This window comes from Oncorhynchus clarkii, chromosome 21 (assembly GCF_045791955.1).
Source record: "Oncorhynchus clarkii lewisi isolate Uvic-CL-2024 chromosome 21, UVic_Ocla_1.0, whole genome shotgun sequence".
Taxonomy (NCBI): Eukaryota; Metazoa; Chordata; class Actinopteri; order Salmoniformes; family Salmonidae; genus Oncorhynchus; species Oncorhynchus clarkii.
The window spans coordinates 29,144,456-29,170,322 of NC_092167.1; the positions used below are offsets into that span (position 1 = coordinate 29,144,456).

A 25,867-nucleotide genomic window follows, 5' to 3' on the forward strand; every position below is an offset into this window, starting at 1 on the left:
ACAGTAATATATAGGCCTAATGATTCACATGAGCCTGCTCTTAATTGGGGGAAATGTAAACCAATAGCTTAGCAGAACATTTTGTGAATTTGGAAGTGTGGAAATGTCATTGAAGTGAACGCAGACAAGCCAGAAGTACCCGAAAAGGCCATTAGTAACGCAACAGTGCGACCTAGTGGTAATACATTTTGTCTTCCTTGGACATCATGTTTACTTTGACAGTCACTCCATGCAACTTTTTCTACTATGGATAGATCTATGCATTACAGCATATCTACTTGGAAATGTATCTCCCTGTTTGGAGTGGTTTACGCGGCAATAATCACTGTTTATTTACAGATTTAGAGATAACCTTTTAACGTCACTAAAGTTCCATCAAAATTTTACCTGACAGCGGTGGGATTCGAACCCACGACCCCGAAGAGACTGGAGCCTTAATCCAGCGCCTTAGACTGCTCGGCCACGCTATTTTACGTCGACAAACGCACGAGAACGAATGGTATCCTACATAACAACATTATTATATTTATTTTCACATGCACTAGAAATATAATTAGATTTTTATGATTTGATATTCATACAAAATAAATGATATTGTCAATTCAGTTGAAATCATTTATTAACCACTGAAACCATAAACTCCAAATGTTAACCAACTTCACACTTTATTTTGCCTGCTTGAATATGAGACAGGTATAAAAAGATTCACATTTAGGCTACAGTTGTTATACATGTTTTATTTAATTTCGAGACCATACAACACTTCAACTGTCAGCCAATTAACACTTTATTGAGCTGCTTCAATATGAAACAGCCTAGCAACTTCTTGTAATATACAAGGATGAGTTGTTGAGTTTTCATTTCCAAATTTAGCTAGACCTGAATCAATGAATCAATACCAAATCAGTTGTATCAGTTAATGAATCAATCAATTAAAGATGAGTGACAAAATATTCAACAAAAACATTGTGATTCACTTCTAAAACACAAAATATGAACTATTTGAAAAGAGAAGTTTACAACATAGGAAGACAAAAAAAACAAGAAAACTGTACAAACTTGAAGTAGCTATAATGCTTACTCTTCCCCAATCGCAAACAAATATTTGTATGTCTAAAATGTATAAATGACCAAACATTTAAAAGTGAAAATTAGACCCTATCATGTTGCCATGTGGCTATAGAACTGCTGACATTGTGTACTATAGCAGAGCACCAGAGCCATGTTCCTAGGGGGCTGGCCCAGTTGCACCACAACACATTGGTTTTAACTTTACATAAGTGAAACTGCAGATACACCTGGATCTGCATTTTCTGAATCCTCAACTAGATCCAGGAAAAACAGAATTGAGCGATCCCATGAGATGGGATTCATAAAACATAAAAGGGCCCTGAGTTTTTGGGAAAACTCCAGGCCCTAGTCGGCCTACTGCCTGGGCATTTTCCTTGTCAGGTCACGGGGGTCAGGAAAAAAATCTGGGTACCTAACTTGATGGAAGGTGTGTGTGTGTTTGTCTGTTCCCTGAGGTCTTCACCAAGGCCTCCACATGGAGGGGTCTCCCCCGGGGGGTGAGAAAGGGGACAGGGGGGCGGGGTGAAACACCCCAGGCTGGGGTAGATTGGGGAAGCAAGGAGGGGAGGAGGAGACGGACTTCTGCTGATCCCTCCCATCTCTACCAGAATGTACCTGGCTGCAAAGGGCGTGGAGTGGTGAGCTTCCTATTGGTGGGGGTGATGGCTGCAAGGGGGGCGTGGCATGATGCATCTGTAAACAGCAAGGCTGGAGTGACTGCGCTCCACCTCCAGATGACAGAGAAAGTGGAGACTGGGGAGGGGAGACAGGCCCAGATCCAGACATGGGACTACCACCATTACTACTACCACCACCAATGCAACCACAGTTACTATTACTCATACCAATAGCCCTAGACGGAGTCCCATTGATACCATTGGTCCCATTGCCACCAGTGTTCCCAGCCCCAGTCTCAGAGCTGATGTGGGGCAAAGACTTGAGCAGGTGGTTGAGGAGCCGGGCCCCCAGTGGCTTGTCCATGCCTGGGCAGCTCTTGAGCAGGTTGTGGACCTCATGCATACATTGAATGTATCCACTGCTGTAGCGCTGCCGGGAGTCAAACCCTATACTGGGACCAGAAAGGGAACCTAGAGAGAGATACGAACACAAGGGGGACGTGGTGAGGGTTGAACACCAACTCACAGGTTTAGTAGGCCTACAATGTATGTTGGTAGCCTAGTGGTTAGATAGAGCATTGGACTAGTAACCGGAAGGTTGCAAGTTCAAACCCCCGAGCTGACAAGGTACAAAATCTTTCGTTCTGCCCCTGAACAGGCAGTTAACCCACTGTTCCTAGGCCGTCATTGAAAATAATAATTTGTTCTTAACTGATTTGCCTAGATAAATAAAGGTAAAAATATATATATATATAGTAGGGTATGCAGTATATTGATGGTATTATGGACTAATGAATATGCAGTGAGCTTTGTGAGCAAGTTTATAGCGGTCAATAGAATATATTACTTTATATAACTTGAAATAAAACAAATCAGCTGATATCAACTCGTTAAATGTGTGATCAGGGTAGCGAAGGAGTTTCTATCCCATTCCCTGGCTTGTTTTTAATCCCAGTTTGTCTCTTGTTGTCAATCATTTGACTGATTTGACCCAATAGGAGATCATTGATATGTAGAGTGAAGGACCCCTATTGGGCGACATTATTCAGTGATTGACAACGCATGATAATCCTGCACATCATGGGAGGTTCCAAGGCTTCCATCACTGTAAGAATTTTAAACAGGTTATGTATGTTCTGTTCGAATTTAGAACAATGTTTTAAGAACGAAAACAGCCAAGTGGACTACTGTCCCCCGAAGTGACGGTGTGTGTGTGTGTGTGTGTGTGTTAGGCACTTACCTGAACCGTGACCCTTCTGCAGACCCTCCATATGTTGCACAGTAACCTCCAGTACATCAGCCTTCTCCAGTTTAGATTGCTGTGTAAAGAGGAGTGATTCAGAAGGAGATGGGAGGAAGAATTTAATTTGCAATTGCACTCTCAAAATATTCTCATCGTGTGTGTGTACTCACATCCAGGTTGTATGCATCCACCATGATTCCTTTCAGTTGTTCCAGACTGCAGTTGATGCGCTCCCGCCTCTTTTTCTCAATTAGAGGCTTCCGCAACTATCAATCAAATCAACAGGCCAATTAATGTATCTGTCTACATATTAACCCAATTGACGCCTTGGCGATTGTTTAAACCTTTACAGTGACCATTTATGATATTTCAAAGTAAAGGCATAAAGACATAGAAAACCACCCATGTTAATCAATGTTGATCTAAACTAATCAATCCGTTTTGTTGTGGTTTGAAAGGATTTGAATGGATGCAATCAGAAATTGTTGTTACATTTCAGTGGTTTCATTTTAATATTTGGGGAAATGTGATTTTGATACTCAGATCAAGTCTGCAATAGACACTTTGGAATAAGAACACCCTAGCCGAGCCCTCTTTGGCCACCCACCCCCCACCTGAGAATACAAAGTCTGCAAACTCAACCAACTCTCTGCACATTGCATCAATGCATGCATCTTATTATCTGTGGTAGTACAGTATGCATGCCTTTATTTTCATGATGCATGAATGCAATTAAGGGTTTTAACTCCAAAATGGTTTTACTAAGCACAATTCCTGCACAACCCTTTACTTGATGTATTACCCAGTTCCTTAAATGACGCCCAAATGCATCATATCGAAACCTTTTCATATAGGCCAATTTGATTGCAGCAAGCTTACCTTTCGTTCTTCTTTAGCGCTAAAATTCCTCTCGCGCCCATTTCCCCGGTGTCCCATGTTGAAGGCCGTCATCCTCGAGCTGCAAGGCGCACGCACCAAACCACCTGACGAACTGAGAGCTCCACAGTCCACACTATCTGTGTCCTTGTGGGCCCCTCTCTTCTGCAGCTATAGTCCCCCACACAACTCAGTTTACACTGTTTTAGTATTTTATGAGCGAATAGTTCAACAGAGAGGGAGAAAGGAGCACTGGAGTAGGGGTACATACATGTATATATGCATTTTACGCACCACAGCCTCGCGCCCCCAACACCTCCACCCACCAACATTACCATGACAATGTGTGGGTGCTCTCTCTCCCGAACTTTCCCACAGCCCTGCCGTGGGCACGTTTCATGGCACAGGGTCCGATTCTCCCCGCTGTTGTCAAGCGGGAGAATAGGGAGGGTGGGGGAGGGGCGCGTTCGGGTGAAGGGGGTGGGGACGCTTACGGGTTTCGACACGTAGAGCACGGATGGAAAAGGGAGTTCTGAAAGGTGATGCGCAAATAATTTCATCGCTACGTAGAATGTTATGATCGATGATATCGTCTCGGAATTAGGAAGCGATTTTGCGGGTAAGTAACCTGGTCCAGTGCTAAAATTGCCGAACTAAAGGTAATTGACATGATGATAATTCCGTTACAGTTGCCAATGATAACACATCATTACCCTCCATAAAGTGTCACTATAATTTTCTACCTAGTTCATCTATGCCTGTAATCCATGTATTAATAAGAAAACGGCAATCCTCTGTTAAGAAAATGTATTGATTTAGACATAAACAACAGGTAATCGAAGAAACTGCACAAATAACTTTATATAGCCTTCAGACATTTCAGCACCCAAACACAAAAGAAAGTCTGACGGGATGAAAAAAAGTTGCACAACAATAGCAGCTAAAGAGACAACACTTCTTTTCAATATCGCTATAGGAGAATCCTCAACCTATTATCCCTGTCCCTTCTCCCTGCCACCTTTCTTTTCCCTGCCCCCTTTCCTGAGCTTCTTTACCAACCCCTCCCCCTCTTATTATTGTGTCGTCGTCGTCCCCCCCCCCTCTGGACACACTCCAGTGGTTAAGGTCTCCCTCTTTCTTTTCTACCCTATAGTCCGGCCGTAATGACCCCCAATTAACAGAAGAATGGTCTGTGTGCTAAAGCCTTAATGGCTATCTTATTAAGTCCTTCAATCCGCCCCCCCCCCTCCCCTCCTTCAGCTCACTCCTGCACCAGATCAATGTTTTCGGGTGTGCGGGAGGGAATGGTGCTAAATTATTAAGGCCTATAGACTATAGCCTGGTCTGCGACAGTCACGGACTTTGTTCTGAAATTGGTCATCTCTACAAATCGACTATAAAGCATGAACAATTCTAAGTATATTTACAAGGCTTACCTATAGGCCTACTTCCAAGTATAAGTCAGCCTACGGTAGTTTGTTTGATAACCTACGAGGCTTAGTGGTTGCTGTAATAGATATGGCCTAAATAAACAGTTGTGGGAGTCAATCCCACTGTGTTCGGGGTATCCCCCTTGGGGTGGTTGTTTGGTTGTTTGCACTTTGCAGACTGTGGTAGTGACTTTGTGACCTTTTCTCATCTACAGAGAGATGTGACTGGAGCAACACAGTTCAATAGAGGTCAGATACTTCACACAGATACCTATCTATTGAGGTGCTAGTACGAACAAACATGCAGGCGCACACACAAGCGTGATTTGCACACGCACACACACACACACGCAACTTCTTTCAAACTGCACGCAGAGACAAATGGTATCGACAAGTTTATCTGACTCTGCGGGGTTTGTCCCTTTAACCACTCTCCTGTATTCTCTCACACACACACACTGTCACACAGACCAAAGAGCAGTTTGTCATCAACATACTGGAGGCCTGCAGGCAGACCAGAACACATACTGATAACCTTAGTTATAAAAGGGAAATAATGTAATGTAATGTAAATAAACACGCACGCACACACAGACACACACACACACACACACACAACCCACTCAACACACTAAAACATAGCCAAAATAATCAAACAATGTGTATCTCAGGGGTGTTGGGTATGGCAGGACCAAAAATGTTAAGTATGCAAAAAAAAACGTTGACTAAAGTGATTCCAATCTCGATTAAAATGCAATGTGGAGCACTGTTTGGAGAGCAGCTGCCAGCCTGCAGCCTTTTCTCTCACTTTTAGAAAGCAATTCATCCATTTTAATCCCACTTCATAACACAACAAAATTTGGAAAAAGTCAATGGGTGTGAATACTTTCTGAAGGCACTGTATATACACTCCATGGCCATAGATATGTGGATGCTGCTCGTCGACCATCTCATTCCACAATCATGGGCATTAATATGGAGTTGGTCCCCCCCCCCCCATTGCTGCCATAACAGCATCCACTCTTCTGGGAAGGCTTTCCACTAGATGTTGGAACATTGCTGCGGGGACTGGCTTCCATTCAGCTGCAAGAGCATTAGTGAGGTCGGGCACTGATGTTGGGCGATTTGGCCTGGCTCGCAGTTGTTCCAATTCATCCCAAAGGTGTTCGATGGGGTTGAGGTCAGGGCTCTGTGCAGGCCAGTCAAGTTCTTCCACACCGATCTCAACAAACCATTTCTGTATAGACTTCACTTTTGTGCACGGGGGCATTGTCATGCTGAAAGAGGAAAGGGCCTTCCCCAAACCGTTGCCACAAAGTAAGAAGCACAGTCATCTAAAATTGTATTTTATGCTGTAGCGTAAAATATTTTCCTTCACTGGAACTAAGGGGCCTAGACCGAACCATGAAAAACAGCCCCAGACCCTTATTCCTCCTCCAACTTTACAGTTGGCACTATGGGCAAGTAGCGTTCTCTTGGCATCCACCAAACCTAGATTAGTTTGAGTTTGGAACTCAGTAGTGAGTGTTGCAACCGAGGACAGACCATCTCTACGAGCTAAACGCTTCAGCACTCGGCGGCCCCATTCTGTGAGCTTGTGTGGCCTACCACTTCGCGGCTGAGCCGTTGTTGCCCCTAGACTTTTCCACTTCACAATACCAACACGTACAGTCGAGCAGCTCTAGCAGGGCAGAATTGTTCAAACTGACTTGTTGGAAAGGTGACATCCTATGACAGTGCCACGTGGAAAGTCACTGAGCTCTTCAGTATGGGCCATTCTACTGCCAATGTTCGTCTATGGATACTGCATGATGGTGTGCTTAATTTAATCACCTGTCAGCAACGGGTGTGACTGAATTAGCCAAATCCACTAATTTGAAGGAGTGTTCACATAATTTTGGCCATAATTTTGTTTCTTTAAAAAAAGAACCATTGAAACAGCCTGATTTTTGGGGTGCATGACGCCCCTGGATACAATGCTTCAATATTCTCCGAATGTTTCCCTTCCCTGGCGAATAATGTAGACGGACAAATGAAATAATTACGCACACATTATGAGGAACATCTCTGAATGCAGCAGCGCAATCAGATAAAAATTGACTACCCGAAATACAAGGTGAAGTGTAGATTAAAAAGGCACATGTATATTTTCCTTTTGTTGGGAAAAACTGGATGAATCAACGTTGTTTCCACGTCATTATTATTATTATTTTTTAAATCTATGTGATGATGTTGAATCAATGTGTAAATTGATCGGATTTGAAATAAGTCATCAATTTAAGGGAATTTTGTATTTTTTGTATTTTTTTGACCTAAATCCAATGACAGGGTGACATTTTTCATTGAATTCACATTGAATTCACATTAGTTGACAACTTAACCATATGTAAATCAATACTAGATGTTGATTAATAAATTATTGTCTATTTCACCAATATTTGTTTATTTTTTTGCAAAAAAAGGTAGTGTGTAGTTCCAGTAGTTAGCTGCACCGCTACGTGGCAAAAACATAATTAACTACTGAAAACACTTCCAAGATTTAAGTTGAGCTCAATTACCACCAAGCTACAGCAAAATGTAGTTAAATTGCTAGTTGAACTACATGTAATTCACTACTCCACAACACTGGTACTGATGTTTTATTCTCATAAATGCAATGGTGTAACAATGGCACCTGAGAGGAAGATGTGAGTTGGGGACATGCAACGCTTCCTTATGTAGCAGTAAAATTATTCAGGCTACTCAAAATCATTCAAGCTTCAGTTACTGTAGATATATTGCTGCATTGCCTTTGCATATGGTCAGTGTTAAGTTCTCTTCAGGCAGGGAATGTGAGAAAAACACTTAAAAACTTGATCTAGATTTACAAAACAAACATTCTAAATACATTTCATGACGTTACAATATTTTGCCAATTCAAAATAACCGTTTATAAAAGAGCTTACTCATTGTATCATCGTTCAAGATCATTAACATACAGTGCCTTGCAAAGTATTCGGCCCCTTGAACTTTGTGACCTTTTGCCACATTTCAGGCTTCAAACATAAAGATATAAAACTGTATTTTTTTGTGAAGAATCAACAACAAGTGGGACACAATCATGAAGTGGAACGACATTTATTGGATATTTCAAACTTTTTTAACAAATCAAAAACTGAAAAATTGGGCGTGCAAAATTATTCAGCCCCTTTACTTTCAGTGCAGCAAACTCTCTCCAGAAGTTCAGTGAGGATCTCTGAATGATCCAATGTTGACCTAAATGACTAATGATGATAAATACAATCCACCTGTGTGTAATCAAGTCTCCGTATAAATGCACCTGCACTGTGATAGTCTCAGAGGTCCGTTAAAAGCGCAGAGAGCATCATGAAGAACAAGGAACACACCAGGCAGGTCCGAGATACTGTTGTGAAGAAGTTTAAAGCCGGATTTGGATACAAAAAGATTTCCCAAGCTTTAAACATCCCAAGGAGCACTGTGCAAGCGATAATATTGAAATGGAAGGAGTATCAGACCACTGCAAATCTACCAAGACCTGGCCGTCCCTCTAAACTTTCAGCTCATACAAGGAGAAGACTGATCAGAGATGCAGCCAAGAGGCCCATGATCACTCTGGATGAACTGCAGAGATCTACAGCTGAGGTGGGAGACTCTGTCCATAGGACAACAATCAGTCCTATATTGCACAAATCTGGCCTTATGGAAGAGTGGCAAGAAGAAAGCCATTTCTTAAAGATATCCATAAAAAGTGTCGTTTAAAGTTTGCCACAAGCCACCTGGGGGAGACACCAAACATGTGGAAGAAGGTGCTCTGGTCAGATGAAACCAAAATTGAACTTTTTGGCAACAATGCAAAATGTTATGTTCGGCGTAAAAGCAACACAGCTGAACACACCATCCCCACTGTCAAACATGGTGGTGGCAGCATCATGGTTTGGGCCTGCTTTTCTTCAGCAGGGACAGGGAAGATGGTTCATATTGATGGGAAGATGGATGGAGCCAAATTACAGTGGAGATTTGTCTTCCAACAAGACAATGATCCAAAACATAAAGCAAAATCTACAATGGAATGGTTCAAAAATAAACATATCCAGGTGTTAGAATGGCCAAGTCAAAGTCCAGAATCTGAATCCAATCGAGAATCTGTGGAAAGAACTGAAAACTGCTGTTCACAAATGCTCTCCACCCAACCTCACTGAGCTCGAGCTGTTTTGCAAGGAGGAATGGGAAAAAATGTCAGTCTCTCGATGTGCAAAACTGATAGAGACATACCCCCAGCTGTAATCGCAGCAAAAGGTGGCGCTACAAAGTATTAACTTAAGGGGGCTGAATAATTTTGCACGCCCAATTTTTCAGTTTTTGATTTGTTAAAAAAGTTTGAAATATCCAATAAATGTCGTTCCACTTCATGATTGTGTCCCACTTGTTGTTGATTCTTCACAAAAAAATACAGTTTTATATCTTTATGTTTGAAGCCTGAAATGTGGCAAAAGGTCGCAAAGTTCAAGGGGGCCGAATGCTTTCGCAAGGCACTGTATATTATACAACGGGTGGGTCTAATCCTGATTGCTGATTGGTTAAAACTGCATTCCAGCCGGTGTCTATTCCACAAGTTACCACTGGCTAAATCAATGGCGTTAAAATGGCGTTTACTCTGTTCCACCTGACTGCGAAATCCACTGTCTAATCAGCCCAGCCAGGCACTTAATTAACTCGATCTCCACTATAAAAAGTAATCTAGACATTATCGCATATTTCTTTTAGACTAACATTTAATTTTCAACCGTGGAGATTTGTATAAACCTTGCTGTCTTTCTCTCAAACATTTGCAACATTGTTTTAATATTGAATTCCGATCTCCAGCTGTCCCATAGCAATGAATGTGTCGGGAGTCGGGACGAGACAGACAGGCAGGCAGCATTTCTCAGCCAGTCGAAATCCTGAATCAGCTGGCATCATTTGTATGGATATATACAAAGAAATGTCAATTGAAAAAAGGTTTTTCCAGCCTCAGTTTGAGGTGATTGTGTTAGCTGTGTTGTTGGCTGGCTCCTCTGAACAACAGTGTCCTGACGAGAGAGCACATCTTCTATGCCAGGCGAAATCGCGCCTCATTAGCTCATTGTTATGGATGTATCCAAATAAATGTCACTAGAAAACAGCTTGAACAAATGAAAATGCAGCTACTTTGCTGTTATTCTGACTGCACTTTTTGACGTGACTGTAAGTTAGCCGTAGTGGGCTAGCTAGCAAGCAAGGGATACGAGTGTTGCCAGTCAGTATGGCAATGGAACATTTAGAACGAACAACTTGGCTGTGTCCATAGATTCAGAACAAAAAGACTAAACGACTGGGTCGCGTTTCTGGCAACCGAACCGATAGAACGAACAATCAGCCGGCTTGGGTAGCAACCCTAGATTTGTGTCGGGACTATATCTTGTGGAAGGATTAAATAGTATGAATAAATTAATCCAAATAACTTTTTCAATTAAAATATGTAAATTATTCTTTGAATATGTTGGTAACCCGCTGTATAAAAGTGACACTGCCCTCGAAGCCGGTGTTTATAGGATATATTGGCACTGTTTGTTCAGTGGCTGCATCTCACACCATCTCCAACAGTTCATTTGTCACTGTTCGTGTTGCATCTTCGCAACATACGAAAAAACAAAATTCAGGGTAGATCAACTCCAGCTATCCAGTCCATAGAAGCCATAAACTGGTTCTCCGTATTACCTTGGGTCTACTCTTCATCTAACTGACTAAACTCCACTTCGTGGTGAAGGAAGTTTCCAACCACGGACCGCTTCCCTGTTGAGATTCAATTGGCACGTGCATTTGGGCTGAGTTGCCATCTTAGAGCAACAGCAATGAGCAAACAGTCGGTGGTTGTGTTTGATTGACGTTTCTTGAAAAAGCATGGATTTCAGCAAACAAAGAAAGGCACGCAACTAAAGAGTACAAACATAGACACAAGGTAAGCGTTTCATAATTACAAAATGTTTAAGCATTGACCTGAATTACACAAAGCCTGGCCTCTGTCCACTCTGTTGGTGTATTTCATCAGAAAGTTTAGTTAGCTACTCTTCATCAACCAATTAATGTCAGTGAAAGGCTAAAAAGTCAACAAAACAGGACTCCCAAAGCAAAGACCCAGCAGGAATTAGTAGATCCCGACACCATTTGAGCCATGGACACCTGGGCCTGCATCATTTAGCCTCATGTAACATCTGCAAACGTCAATAACCGATGCAGCTCTGTAGACGAGGCTTCATTGGAGAAAAGTTCAATGAGAATCGTATGCCTGTGGATCCTTTCATAAATTCACAATTGTTATAAAGACTCCACATTTGAACTATATTTAAAGTCTTTCAGGTATCGACAGGTCCCCTGGATCCCCTCGTGTTGATCCCCTCAGAGTTGTGACTGTTTACAGGGAACATCCATAATGCCCAAATTTTAGACTCCGTCCCCCTAATGTTCAAGAGACTGTTACGCCCTTGATGGAACATCTTTAAAGTATCGACTGGTCCTCTGGATTCCCTGTTGTTCCTCTAAGAGCTGTTCTGACAGAATCCTTATCCATCTTCCTCCTGAACGTCTCTGTTGTGAAGTAGTAGGCTAGTGGGTCCAACATGGCATTCAGACAGGCCACCATTAGGCTGTAATAATAATAATAATAATAATATTTTTAATAACAAAATAATAAGTCATATTAATTCAAATACAACAGACAAGAAATGTACAACATTAATAGATACAGTAAACCTAAAGCTACCTACCTATAGTGGTATGCTGCCAGAAGGGGGCATGTTATCGCCTCCCTATGGACATAGAGGAGGGCCAGAGTCCCATGGTAGGGCAGGAAACAGGTGAGGAATATCACCAGGCTGATGGTGATCATCCTCTGAATCTTCCCAGAGTCGATGAAGTCTGTTTGGGCTATGGAGCTCCTTGTGATGGCCTGGATCAATGCCCAGGAACAGACTAACATCACCAATAAGGGGATGCCGAAGCCGACGGTTAAAGTCGAGGCGACCGCCATGGGCTGCATGGCGTATACTGGGAGGTTCCCGAAACAATTGACCTCAATGTCCTTGGACACCTCTCTAAAGAGAGAGGGAGAGAGAGGGTACAGAGAGAGAGGGAGAGAGAGAGGGAAGAGAGGGAGAGAAAAAGAGGGAGAGAAAAAGAGAGAAAGAGAAAGAAAAAGAGAGAAAGAAAGAGAAGAGAGAATATCAGTGGCTATAGAAATGAAAATATGAAAATATGTTTAGGACTTCATGTACTTCCGGCGCATGTACTTCCGGCGCCGACAGAGATGGCCGCCTCGCTTCGCGTTCCTAGGAAACTATGCAGTTTTTTGTTTTTTTACGTGTTATTTCTTACATTAGTACCCCAGGTCATCTTAGGTTTCATTACATACAGTCGAGAAGAACTACTGAATATAAGATCAGCATCAACTCACCATCAGTACGACCAAGAATATGTTTTTCGCGACGCGGATCCTGTGTTCTGCCTTACAAACAGGACAACGGAGTGGATCCTATGCAGCGACCCAAAAAAACGACTCCGAAAGAGAGGGAAACGAGGCGGTCTTCTGGTCAGACTCCGGAGACGGGCACAGTGCGCACCACTCCCTAGCATTCTTCTTGCCAATGTCCAGTCTCTTGACAACAAGGTTGATGAAATCCGAGCAAGGGTAGCATTCCAGAGGGACATCAGAGACTGTAACGTTCTTTGCTTCACGGAAACGTGGCTTACTGGAGAGACGCAATCCGAAGCGGTGCAGCCAACAGGTTTCTCCACGCATCGCGCAGACAGGAAAAAACATATTTCTGGTAAAAAGAGGGGCGGGGGCGTATGCCTTATGACTAACGTGACATGGTGCGATGAAAGAAACATACAGGAACTCAAATCCTTCTGTTCACCTGATTTAGAATTCCTCACAATCAAATGTAGACCGCATTATCTACCAAGAGAATTCTCTTCGATTATAATCACAGCCGTATATATCCCCCCCCCAAGCAGACACATCGATGGCTCTGAACGAACTTTATTTAACTCTCTGCAAACTGGAAACAATTTATCCGGAGGCTGCATTCATTGTAGCTGGGGATTTTAACAAGGCTAATCTGAAAACAAGACTCCCCAAATTTTATCAGCATATCGATTGCGCAACCAGGGGAGGAAAGACCTTGGACCATTGTTACTCTAACTTCCGCGACGCATATAAGGCCCTGCCCCGCCCCCCTTTCGGAAAAGCTGACCACGACTCCATTTTGTTGATCCCTGCCTACAGACAGAAACTAAAACAAGAGGCTCCCACGCTGAGGTCTGTCCAACGCTGGTCCGACCAAGCTGACTCCACACTCCAAGACTGCTTCCATCACGTGGACTGGGAGATGTTTCGTATTGCGTCAGATAACAACATTGACGAATACGCTGATTCGGTGTGCGAGTTCATTAGAACGTGCGTTGAAGATGTCGTTCCCATAGCAACGATTAAAACATTCCCTAACCAGAAACCGTGGATTGATGGCAGCATTCGTGTGAAACTGAAAGCGCGAACCACTGCTTTTAATCAGGGCAAGGTGTCTGGTAACATGACCGAATACAAACAGTGCAGCTATTCCCTCCGCAAGGCTATCAAACAAGCTAAGCGCCAGTACAGAGACAAAGTAGAATCTCAATTCAACGGCTCAGACACAAGAGGCATGTGGCAGGGTCTACAGTCAATCACGGACTACAGGAAGAAACCCAGCCCAGTCACGGACCAGGATGTCTTGCTCCCAGGCAGACTAAATAACTTTTTTGCCCGCTTTGAGGACAATACAGTGCCACTGACACGGCCTGCAACGAAAACATGCGGTCTCTCCTTCACTGCAGCCGAGGTGAGTAAGACATTTAAACGTGTTAACCCTCGCAAGGCTGCAGGCCCAGATGGCATCCCCAGCCGCGCCCTCAGAGCATGCGCAGACCAGCTGGCCGGTGTGTTTACGGACATATTCAATCAATCCCTATACCAGTCTGCTGTTCCCACATGCTTCAAGAGGGCCACCATTGTTCCTGTTCCCAAGAAAGCTAAGGTAACTGAGCTAAATGACTACCGCCCCGTAGCACTCACATCCGTCATCATGAAGTGCTTTGAGAGACTAGTCAAGGACCATATCACCTCCACCCTACCTGACACCCTAGACCCACTCCAATTTGCTTACCGCCCAAATAGGTCCACAGACGATGCAATCTCAACCACACTGCACACTGCCCTAACCCATCTGGACAAGAGGAATACCTATGTGAGAATGCTGTTCATCGACTACAGCTCGGCATTCAACACCATAGTACCCTCCAAGCTCGTCATCAAGCTCGAGACCCTGGGTCTCGACCCCGCCCTGTGCAACTGGGTACTGGACTTCCTGACGGGCCGCCCCCAGGTGGTGAGGGTAGGCAACAACATCTCCTCCCCGCTGATCCTCAACACTGGGGCCCCACAAGGTTGCGTTCTGAGCCCTCTCCTGTACTCCCTGTTCACCCACGACTGCGTGGCCACGCACGCCTCCAACTCAATCATCAAGTTTGCGGACGACACAACAGTGGTAGGCTTGATTACCAACAACGATGAGACGGCCTACAGGGAGGAGGTGAGGGCCCTCGGAGTGTGGTGTCAGGAAAACAACCTCACACTCAACGTCAACAAAACTAAGGAGATGATTGTGGACTTCAGGAAACAGCAGAGGGAACACCCCCCTATCCACATCGATGGAACAGTAGTGGAGAGGGTAGCAAGTTTTAAGTTCCTCGGCATACACATCACAGACAAACTGAATTGGTCCACTCACACAGACAGCATCGTGAAGAAGGCGCAGCAGCGCCTCTTCAACCTCAGGAGGCTGAAGAAATTCGGCTTGTCACCAAAAGCACTCACAAACTTCTACAGATGCACAATCGAGAGCATCCTGGCGGGCTGTATCACCGCCTGGTATGGCAACTGCACCGCCCTCAACCGTAAGGCTCTCCAGAGGGTAGTGAGGTCTGCACAACGCATCACCGGGGGCAAACTACCTGCCCTCCAGGACACCTACACCACCCGATGTCACAGGAAGGCCATAAAGATCATCAAGGACATCAACCACCCGAGCCACTGCCTGTTCACCCCGCTATCATCCAGAAGGCGAGGTCAGTACAGGTGCATCAAAGCTGGGACCGAGAGACTGAAAAACAGCTTCTATCTCAAGGCCATCAGACTGTTAAACAGCCACCACTAACACTGAGTGGCTGCTGCCAACACACTGACACTGACTCAACTCCAGCCACTTTAATAATGGGAATTGATGGGAAATGATGTAAATATATCACTAGCCACTTTAAACAATGCTACCTTATATAAATGTTACTTACCCTACATTATTCATCTCATACGCATACGTATATACTGTACTCTATATCATCGACGGTATCCTTATGTAATACATGTATCACTAGCCACTTTATACTATACTATGCCACTTTGTTTACATACTCATCTCATTTGTACATACTGTACCCGATACCATCTACTGTATCTTGCCTATGCTGCTCTGTACCATCACTCATTCATATATCCTTATGTACATATTCTTTATCCCCTTACACTGTGTACAAGACAGTAGTTTTGGAATTGTTAGTTAGATTACTTGTTATTACTGCATTGTCGGAACTAGAAGCACAAGCATTTCGCTACACTCGCATTAACATCTGCTAACCATGTGTATGTGACAAATAAAATTTGATTTGATTTGATTTGATGTTATAGGGCCATGAGTTCTCTCTGTCCAGGGCCTGTATTCATAAAGTGTTTCAGAGCAGGAGTGCTGAACTAGGATCAGGTCCCCCCCCTGTCCATGTAGTCTTGTTAAGTGTGATCGAAAAGGCTAAACAGATCTTACATCAGCACTCATGTTAACCTGACCAGGAAAAACTCTTGGCCCTAGTTGTATCCTATACCTGCGTTTGGATATGTAGATGGGGAGGCTGGCGCCTGCGGTGAGCAGCCACACCCCAAGGCAGACCAGCGGGGCTTTCTTACGCCCCTCCTGGACCCAGGACAACATGGGTAGGCACACGGCCATGCAGCGGTCGAAACACATGCAGGTGAGGAGGAATATGCTGCCATACATGTTGACCAGAAGAACCAGGCCCATCCCTGAAATGAATGAATGAATGAAGAAGAAGAAAAATAAGAATATACTTGACTAAATTTACATGTTATAGACCCCAGCCCTGGTAACAACCCCGAGCCAGCCATTACCTTCACACAAGACCTGAGGTAACCCGGACAAGCCCAGATGGTAGTAGATCCTCAGGGGCAGAGTGAGGACCAGGAGGAGGTCTGCGATGGCCAGGTTTGTCATGTAGACCATGGTGTGGGACCACAACTTGGTATAACAGAAGAAGACTACCAGTGCTGTAAGGTTGAACATTGAAAATGGAAAAAAAAGCTTAAATTGCAACACAAGTGAGTGCTGCGGTTGTATTTTTACAGGCTTTGGTTTTTCCATTCAGCATATGGGGTGCACCCTGATTGATGTCACCTTGCTAGTCACTATGTGTTACACCTGTGCTGGCTTGTTCATCTTGTTAGTCAGAAAGTGTTTCACCTGTGCTGGCCCAGGTGCTGTTTAAGAGTGGCTGGCCCAGTGATCCATTTGGTCTGGATAGATGCAAAGAGTTAACGCCTTTAGTTGGCTCTCCCTATTATTATTCTATACAAACAATCCTTTGAAGGAAACTGTTGATGGGGACAGAATAGGGTCGGACCATCAAATAATTTGCATATACATCACTCTTACAGAATTTCCACATGGGAGAGGATATTGGACATTTTATCAAAGCCTATTGGATGCTAACTTGTTTTTAACCAGGACAGAATAATTTATAACTGACGTTTTCCGACATAACATAGGTGCCGCAGATCCCCTTATTGTATGGGACACTTTTAAATGTGTCTTTAGAGGCCATGCAATCCAATATCAGTTGTACAGGAAGACTCATGTGAAGGCCAAATTACAGAGGAGAAACTTTTGATGCAATTAAAGCCTTTAAGTCCTGGAAAACGCCAGGGCTGGATGACATACCAGTTGAGGCATATCAAACCTTTTTTCGATGTACGCAGAGGACCGTTATTAGCATGTTTTAACCACTCCTATAAAAATGGTAGATTATCAGATACTCAACAAGGTCTGATTTCATTACTAGTGAAAAAGGACCAAGTGGCAAAAATAAAGATGGAGGCCCCTTACAACACTGTTATACAATTGTGGCAAAATGCATAGCGGATAGAATTGAAATGGTATTGTCGAATATTGTTCATCCTAATCAGACAGGTTTTTTACACAGACGATACAATGGAGATAATATAAGACAAGTGCTGGAAACAATAGAGCACTATGAAAAATCTGTGAAACCAGGCCTGGTATTCACATAGCTGACTTTGAAAAGGCTTTTGATAATGTTGACTCAAATGTATTTATAAATGCCTGGAATATTTCCATTTTGGAGAATCTCTTAAACAATGGGTTACATTTTTATTTTAGATTTTTTATTGAACCTTTATTTAAGTAGGCAAGTCAGTTAAGAACAAATTCTTATTTACAATGACGGCCTACGCCGGCCAAACCCAGACGATGCTGGGCCAATTGGGACTCCCAATCACGGCCGGTTGTGATACAACCTGTATAGTAACCCTAGGTGTGAAATATTACATAATGGCTACTTTTCAGAAAGTATTAAACTGTCAAGAGGAGAAAAACAAGGTTGTCCACTATCAGCATATTTATTTATTATGGCCAACAAAATGTTAGCTATTAAAATCAGATCTAACAATAATATCAAGCGGCTAGAAATCCAGGGCTTAAAAACAAAGGTGTCATTGTACGTTTTCTTTTAAATCCACAATTTGGATCCCTCCACAGCCTCATAGAGGATCTAAATACCCTTTTTAACCTTTCTGGATTACAACCAAATGATGATAAGTGTCACGTTCTGACCTTAGTTCCTTTGTTTTGTCTTCGTTTTAGTATGGTCAGGGCGTGAGTTGGGGCGGGCAGTCTATGTTTGTTTTTCTATGTTGTATTTTGCGTTTGGCCTGGTATGTTTCTCAATCAGAGGCAGGTGTCGTTAGTTGTCTCTGATTGAGAATCATACTTAGGTAGCCTTTTCCCACCAGTGTTTCATGGGTGATTGATTTCTGTATCTGTGTGTTCCACACGGAACTGTTTCGGTTTTCATTTCTGTCTTTCAATTTGTTATTTTGTATTTTCGTGTTCAGTGATTTTGTTCAATAAAACATGACGAACACGTACCACGCTGCATATTGGTCCGATCTCTCACACTCCTCGTCAGAGGAGAACGAATCCCGTTACAATAAGTGTAATAATATATTGCATATTGGATCACAAAAAAATCAAACTTTTACATTACTGTGTAGTTTACCAATAAAATGGTCTGACTGTGATGTGGACATACTCGTTATTCAGATCCCAAAAGAAATAAATGATCTTACTACAATACCTTTTAATAGAAAGTTAGCAAAAGATCTTGTTACCATGGAAAGGAAAATACCTGTATTTGTGGAAAAATCACCCTGGTTAACTCTTTTGTCATATCCCAGTGTACCTATTTACTTATGGCCTTGCCTACGCCTAGCAACTTGTTTTTTAAATTATATGTGCAAAAAATATTTTATTTGATTTAGAATGGCTACCCAGACAAAACTAAACAGGCTATTTATATAATGAAAATGAATTCGGGAGGGTAGAAATGATTAAATATTAAAGCATTAGACCTCTCACTAAAGGCTGCAGTCATACATAAATCCAAACTAGTTTTCCAGTAGATTATTAAGAAAGACTCACCCTTTGTTCAATAATTGCCCTTCTCCAAAATATTTGTATTTTTAAAACAAGCCATAGAAAGTTGATTGTAATTTCAGTTTTATCCACCAGAAAAGACAGAACAAATAATACAATAAATATTATGGTTAAATATACTAATTGATTAAAAAAAACGTACTTTTTTGGAAAAAAATATTAATCTTTGTCAGTTATATCATAAAGAGGACTGGTGAAGTCATGTCACACATGCAGCTGACAAAAATGTATGGAAATGTCTCCTCTACCCAAAATTACAACCAACTAATTGCAGCATAACCGCAAAAATGGAAGAGGCAAGTGGAAAGGGGGAAAAGGTAAGGAACTTGTCTGTCAGCCCTGCATTAAAAAACAAAATTGGTGAAATAAAATTGTGTTACATAAAAAAGTATACCAGTGTCATTTTAGGACAAAAAAAATGACAGCTGTGCCATACAGATTGCAAACAAATGGGAAGAGATTTTCGATGTACTGATTCCATGGCACATGGTTTATGTGCTGATACACAAAAAGATGCCGGATTCAAAACTTAGAATTTTCCAATTTGAGGGTAGCTGAAGCTGAAAAAAAGATACTGTAACTATTGTAAAATACATTAGTTACAGTATTCGAGCCCTTTGACTTTTTCCACATTTTGTTACATTAGAGCCTTATTCTAAAATTGATCAAATAAAATAAAAATCCTCAGAAATCTACACACAATACCCCATAATGACAAAGCGAAAACATGTTTTTGGACATTTTTGCAAATGTATTAAAAATAAAAACAGGCCTCCCGGGTGGCGCAGTGGTCAGTGCTAGCTGTGCCACCAGAGACTTTGGTGGCACAGGCTCTTTCTCGGCCGGCCGCGACCGGGAGGTCCATAGGGCGACGCACAATTGATTTTTAATACATTTGCAAACATTATTTAAAAAAAACTGTTTTTGCTTTGTAATTATGGAGTATTGTGTGTACATTGATGAGGGATTTGTTTTTAATAAGGCTGTAAAGTAACAAAATATCAAAAGTCAAGGGGTCTGAATATTTTCAGAATGCACTGTATGTGTCTCAGAGAAGGAGGGCTGATTTAGGATCAGTTTTGCATTTCACATCACAATGAATAAGAATACATGGATGGGGAGGGCCTGATCCTACAGTAGATCCATTCTGAGATGCCTGATACATATGACCCGAGGAGGGTTCATTTGTGATGTGATAGATTGTTGGCTCCAAAAAAATAAAGGAGAGAGGGCTCTGCTTTATTTTCAAGTTTTCTACTCCGCTAGCCAGCACCTCGCCTAAATAGGTGTGCGTTTCTTTTTGTTCTAGATCGTTGGCTCCAAGCACCCTTTTATTTTTATATGCAAGAGGGTAAGAGTTGAGTATGTTCTCTCCTTGTACCTGTGAGATTGAGGAAGAGGCCGACGGTGAAGACAAGGACGTAGACCCCCACGAAAATAAGGTTAATCTGGGGCTCGGTGCAATTATGGGTGGTGTTGATGGTCATGGTTACCTCGTCTTTGGTGGTGCTTTTCTGCAGAGGGGGAGAGCGTGAGAGAGAGAGAGAGAACGTGCGGGGGATAGCGAGAGAGAGCGAGAATGTCAGTTACATGTGGACATGGCTGGTTTTCTGCTACTTATATGTGAATTCTGTTGTGTCAGGAAGACAGGAAAGAGAGGCAAGACAGATAGAAAGAGAGATAGAAAGAGAGCCAGATCAAACGGTTTCCTTTGAGGTACCTCTACCACAACCACCACCATTTCCTCTGAAGAATCTGTAGTCCCCTATTAACCAGTTGTGTTTGTGTATGTTTGTGTGTGTGCAAGAGAGGTGGTGGTGGGGGGGAGTGTCAAAACCAATAAAAGTTGTTTCGTAAGCATGACTCCACAGCAGAGAGGTGTGAAAGTCATCTCTGTCTCTCAATTCAATTCAATTCAAGCAATGTATTGGCATGGGAAACGTGTGTAAACATTGCCAAAGCAGGTGAAGTAGATAATAAACAAATAGGAAATAAACAATAACAAATTAACAGTAAACATTACACTCACAGAAGTTCCAAAATAATAGATTTCAAATGTCATGTGTGTATATACAGTTGATGTCGGAAGTTTACATACACTTAGGTTGGAGTCATTAAAACTCGCTTTTCAACCACTCCACAAATGTCTTGTTAACAACTATAGTTTTGGCAAGTCGGTTAGGACATTTATATTTTTCCAACAATTGTTTACAGACAGATTATTTAATTTATAATTCACTGTATCACAATTCCAGTAGGTCAGAAGTTTACATACACTAAGTTGACTGTGCCTTTAAACAGCTTGGAAAATTCCAGAAAATTATATAATGGCTGTAGAAGCTTCTGATAGGCTAATTGACATCATTTGAGTCAATTGGAGGTGTGCCTGTGGATGTATTTCAATGCCTAACTTCAAACTCAGTGCCCCTTTGCTTGACATCATGGGGAAATCAAGACCTCAGAAAAACAATTGTAGACCTCCACAAGTCTGGTTCATCCTTGGGAGAAATTTCCAAACGCCTGAAGGTACCACGTTCATCTGTACAAACAATAGTACGCAAGTATAAACACCATGGGACCACGCAGCCATCATACCACTTAGGAAGGAGCGGGTTCTGTCTCCTAGAGATAAACATACTTTTGTGCGAAAATTGCAAATCAATCCAAGAACAACAGCAAAGGACCTTGTGAAGATGCTGGAGGAATCAGGTAATAAAGTATCTATATCCACAGTAAAATGAGTCCTATATCGACATAACCTGAATGGCCGCTCAGCAAGGAAGAAGCCACTGTTCCAAAACCGCCATTAAAAAGCCAGACTACGGTTTGCAACTGCACATGTGGACAAAGATCGTACTTTTTGGAGAAATGTCCTCTGGTCTGATGAAACAAAAATAGAAATGTTTGGCCATAATATCTATCGTTATGTTTGGAGGAAAAAGGGGGAGGCTTGCAAGCCGAAGAACACCATCCCAACCATGAAGCACGGGATGGCAGCATCATGTTGTAGGGGTGCTTTGCTGCAGTAGGAACTGGTGCACTTCACAAAATAGATGGCATCATGAGGCAGGAAAATTATGTGGATATATTGAAGCAACATCTCAAGACATCAGTCAGGAAGTTAAAGCTTGGTCGCAAATGGGTCTTCCAAATGGACAATGACCCCAAACATACTTCCAAAGTTGTGGCAAAATGGCTTAAGGACAACAAAGTCAAGGTATTGGAGTGGCCATCACAAAGCCTGACCTCAATCCTGTAGAAAATTTGTGGGCAGAACTGAAAAAGCGTGTGCAAGCAAGGAGGCCTACAAACCTGACTCAGTTACACCAGCTCTGTCAGGAGGAATAGGCCAAAATTCACCCAACTTATTGTAGGAAGCTTGTGGAAGGCTACCCAAAACATTTAACCCAAGTTAAACAATTTAAAAGGCAATGCTACCAAATACTAATTGAGTGTATGTAAACTTCTGACCCACTGGTAATTTGATGATAGAAATAAAAGCTGAGATAAATAATTCTCTCTACAATTATTTGGACATTTCACATTCTTAAAATAGAGTGGTGATCCAACCTGCCTAAGACAGGGCATTTTTACTATGATTGTCAGGAATTGGGAAAAACTTAGCTTAAATGTATTTGGCTAAGGTGTATGTAAACTTCCGACTTCAACTGTATATCTCTCTCCCTCTTCTACGTCTTTCGATTTCTGTCTATCTATGTTCCTATTTATCCCACCATCTCCCTCTCTTACACTTCTTCAAAGCACCCGTTTTACAAGTAGAATGTACTGGTCTTTTACAGAGTTATTGTGCAAGAGGCTCCATTTCCCCAACAGTCTGTCTGTTTATTTTTTGTGTATTCATTTGTATCCCCAGAGGGGTATCCCACAAAGCAAACTATATCTACTCAGGGTTTTCTAAACCTAACCGGCTTCAGTTAGCTTGACATTCCAGCTCAGGCTTCATCCAAACGTTGACGGTTGTTATTGCTCGTCCACCTGCCACTAACTCTTGAAGGCTTGGAACTGCTCGTGCATGTCGCACGTGGCTAGTCGAATGCTGAATTCTACAGTAAGACAATGCATCAATCCCGAAAAAGTCAAAGTGGGTAACCTATATGAAAATGTACAAGTGGGTAACCTATATGAGTGTGGAAATGTATTTTTGGTATCCCAACTCCTCCTGAGACACCCTCGGAGAGTGGGGTCACGGCTAGGGATCAAAATGAAATAAAAGTTATCTTGCAAATTCAGCAAGCTATGGTGTGAAATAGGCTTTTAGAAGTGCCATCTTTATTTGGTGTGGTTTGGTGTGCTTATCAATGTACAAGAACTGTTTTCCAGCTCCTATTTATATTTATTTTATATTAAGTCATACAAGTGTTACATTGCACGAAGTTCGAAATGCATTCTGTCAATATTACATGTTTAATGTGATTATTTTAACATGACTATTTTTAAACACAAAAAAAAACTTTTTGATCAATTACATATTCATTCAGTCGTCTCCTTCAAAGGAAGGGGATGATGACGCAATCTTTGCTAAAGGGATGGAATCTGATTTGATTGGTCCTCAACTCGCGCCTCAGTCATTTCATTCAGGGTAAGTGGAGTTAGCCGTGAGTAAGCCTGCCTCAGAGCAGGTTCGTTCTGAAGGATTCGTTGCCATAGAAATTGACCTGAGCCACTTTTGTATGACTTGTTATCCCGAGTTGAACTCAAAGGCGACCAAAGTTACCTCGCTAACTCCTCAAACCTGTTTCATAGGATACCCGTCTGATCGACACTAGACAAAGTCTGCTACCCAAATGGCATCCTATGCCACTTATAGTGCGCTACCAGGGATCTGGTCTAAATTAGTGCACTATGTTGGGAATATCATGCCATTTGGGACGCACATCTATTTTCACTGTTGTTAGTTTTGTATACAAAGAGTCTAACTGCCAAGATGATGAAATCGGGATGGTGAACAGCCAGTCAGTCAGGGAGGAAGTCATTTGAATTCGATTTATTCTTATTCAAATCAAAGTTTATTTGTCACGTGCGCTGAATAGTGAAATGCTTACTTACAAGCCCTAACCAACAGTGCAATAGGTATTTGGTAAACAATAGAAAAGTAAAATGACAGGGGAAATAACAGTAGCAAGGCTATATATAAGTAGCAAGGCTATATATAAGTAGCAAGGCTATATATAAGTAGCAAGGCTATATATAAGTAGCAAGGCTATATACAGGTGGTTCTGGTACAGAGTCAATGTGCAGGGGCACCGGTTAGTCTGGCTTTTTCTCCCCAACTTTCGTATGTCCAATTGGTAGTTACAGTCTTGTCCCATTGCTGCAACTCCCGTACAGACTCGGGAGAGGCGAAGGTCGAGAGCCACGCGTCCTCCGAAACAAGACCCTGCCAAACTGCACTGCTTCTTGACACACTGCTCGTTGAACCCGGAAGCCAGTCACACCAATGTGTCGGAGGAATAACCTGCGTCGCCTCGTGGGTCTCCTGGTCGCAGCTCGCTGCAACACAGTCCGGGATTGAACCCGGATCTGTAGTGACGCCTCAAGCACTGCAGTGCCTTAGACCGCTTCTTCACTCGGGATGCCCAAAGTCATTATTTAACGCTGTAAAGATTTCCCCCTGACAGATACTGTGCCATATACAGTGAGTGTACAAAACATTATGAACACCTGCTCTTTCCATGCCCACAGACTGACCAGGTGAATCCAGATGAAAGCTATGATCCCTTATTGATGTCACGTGTTAAATCCACTCAAACCAGTGTAGATGAAAGGGAGGATTAAAGAAGGATTTTTAAGCCTTGAGATAATTGAATCATGGATTGTGTATGTGTGCCATTCAGAGGGTGAAGGGGCAAGAGTTTATTTGTATTTTTACAGGTAGAGTGCGCGTTAATTAACGTTTCAGTAAAAGTGCCGGTTTTAGCCAGCCGGCTAATTTTCAACCACAGTTCCTGGGCAGGTTATTAACAACAATTACAATAACAATACAGACAAACAATGAGCAGTGATTACATGCAGAGCAACATAAAACAAGCAACACGTAGCACGCAGACAGCGCAATAGCACAAAAAGCAACAAAACAAAATACATAAACGCAACAAAAGATTTAAGTGCTTTTGTACGGGGTGTGGTAGTAGGTGCCAGGTGCACTGGTTTGTGTCAAGAACTGCAGCCAACTCAATACAACTGTGGGAAGCATTGGAGTCAACATGGGCCAGCATCCCTGTGGAACACTTTCGACACCTTGTAGAGTCCATGCCCCGACGAATTGAGGCTGTTCTGAGGACAACTCAATATTAGAAAGGTGTTCTTAATGTTTTGTACACTCAGTGTAATATTTAAATAGGTTATTGCATTTACCAAAGAGGAACAAAAAGGCGTTCTTACTACAGTGAAAGCGAATGCCTTTATTAATGTCTCACAAAGTCATGGAGACTGTAAAGCATGAGCAGACACTACATGACTGCTATACCGTTGCAAAACAGTTGAGAAATGTAACTTGTTGATATGCTATGTCTCCTAGCATGTATATATTTTTTGAAAATCTATTTAATTCCATTGTAGCCAAGATGTAATTGTTTTCTATGGTCTAGATCAGGGTTCCCCAACTGGCAGCCCGGAGGGCGAATTTGGCCCCCGAATTCGTATGTTTTCATTAAAATAACATTTTGGGTGTTTTCATTTTTGGACATAAAAGAAAAACAA

At 42.4% G+C, this 25,867-nt stretch overlaps 2 protein-coding genes and 1 non-coding gene across 3 annotated transcripts; all 3 read right to left on the reverse strand.

Annotated features, from left to right (window-relative positions):
* Positions 1-388: 388 nt before the first annotated feature.
* trnal-aag (transfer RNA leucine (anticodon AAG)) lies at positions 389-470 on the reverse strand. The gene has a single exon. It is a non-coding gene; the product is annotated as a tRNA-Leu (tRNA).
* A 1,060-nt stretch (positions 471-1,530) lies between these two features.
* LOC139379430 (hairy-related 8a) lies at positions 1,531-3,882 on the reverse strand. Its single transcript, XM_071122243.1, has 4 exons — positions 3,811-3,882; positions 3,102-3,197; positions 2,929-3,007; positions 1,531-2,159 (listed from the first exon to the last, which is right to left on the reverse strand). The coding sequence occupies exons 1-4, from the start codon at positions 3,880-3,882 to the stop codon at positions 1,531-1,533; spliced, it is 876 nt and encodes a 291-aa protein (XP_070978344.1).
* Positions 3,883-11,608: 7,726 nt separating this feature from the next.
* On the reverse strand, positions 11,609-20,634 carry LOC139379537 (lysophosphatidic acid receptor 6-like). The gene is made up of 6 exons (XM_071122354.1): positions 20,529-20,634; positions 16,528-16,683; positions 16,224-16,422; positions 12,020-12,346; positions 11,802-11,899; positions 11,609-11,682 (listed from the first exon to the last, which is right to left on the reverse strand). Exons 1-6 carry the CDS (start codon positions 20,632-20,634, stop codon positions 11,609-11,611), a joined length of 960 nt encoding a protein of 319 aa, XP_070978455.1.
* Positions 20,635-25,867: the final 5,233 nt, after the last annotated feature.

What these genes read in the sequence shown, in the direction of transcription:
- LOC139379537 (XM_071122354.1), bottom strand. Translation starts at nt 20,634, where the DNA reads ATGACCATCAACACCACCCATAATTGCACCGAGCCCCAGATTAACCTT. An exon ending in ACCTCAGGTCTTGTGTGAAG is followed by an intron (nt 16,423 to 16,527) that starts GTAATGGCTGGC and finishes CATTCATTTCAG; the next exon opens with GGATGGGCCTGGTTCTTCTG. An exon ending in CTGGCAGCATACCACTATAG is followed by an intron (nt 11,900 to 12,019) that starts GTAGGTAGCTTT and finishes TTATTATTACAG; the next exon opens with CCTAATGGTGGCCTGTCTGA.
- LOC139379430 (XM_071122243.1), bottom strand. Translation starts at nt 3,882, where the DNA reads ATGACGGCCTTCAACATGGGACACCGGGGAAATGGGCGCGAGAGGAAT. An exon ending in TGGATGCATACAACCTGGAT is followed by an intron (nt 3,008 to 3,101) that starts GTGAGTACACAC and finishes CTCTTTACACAG; the next exon opens with CAATCTAAACTGGAGAAGGC. An exon ending in GCAGAAGGGTCACGGTTCAG is followed by an intron (nt 2,160 to 2,928) that starts GTAAGTGCCTAA and finishes ATCTCTCTCTAG; the next exon opens with GTTCCCTTTCTGGTCCCAGT.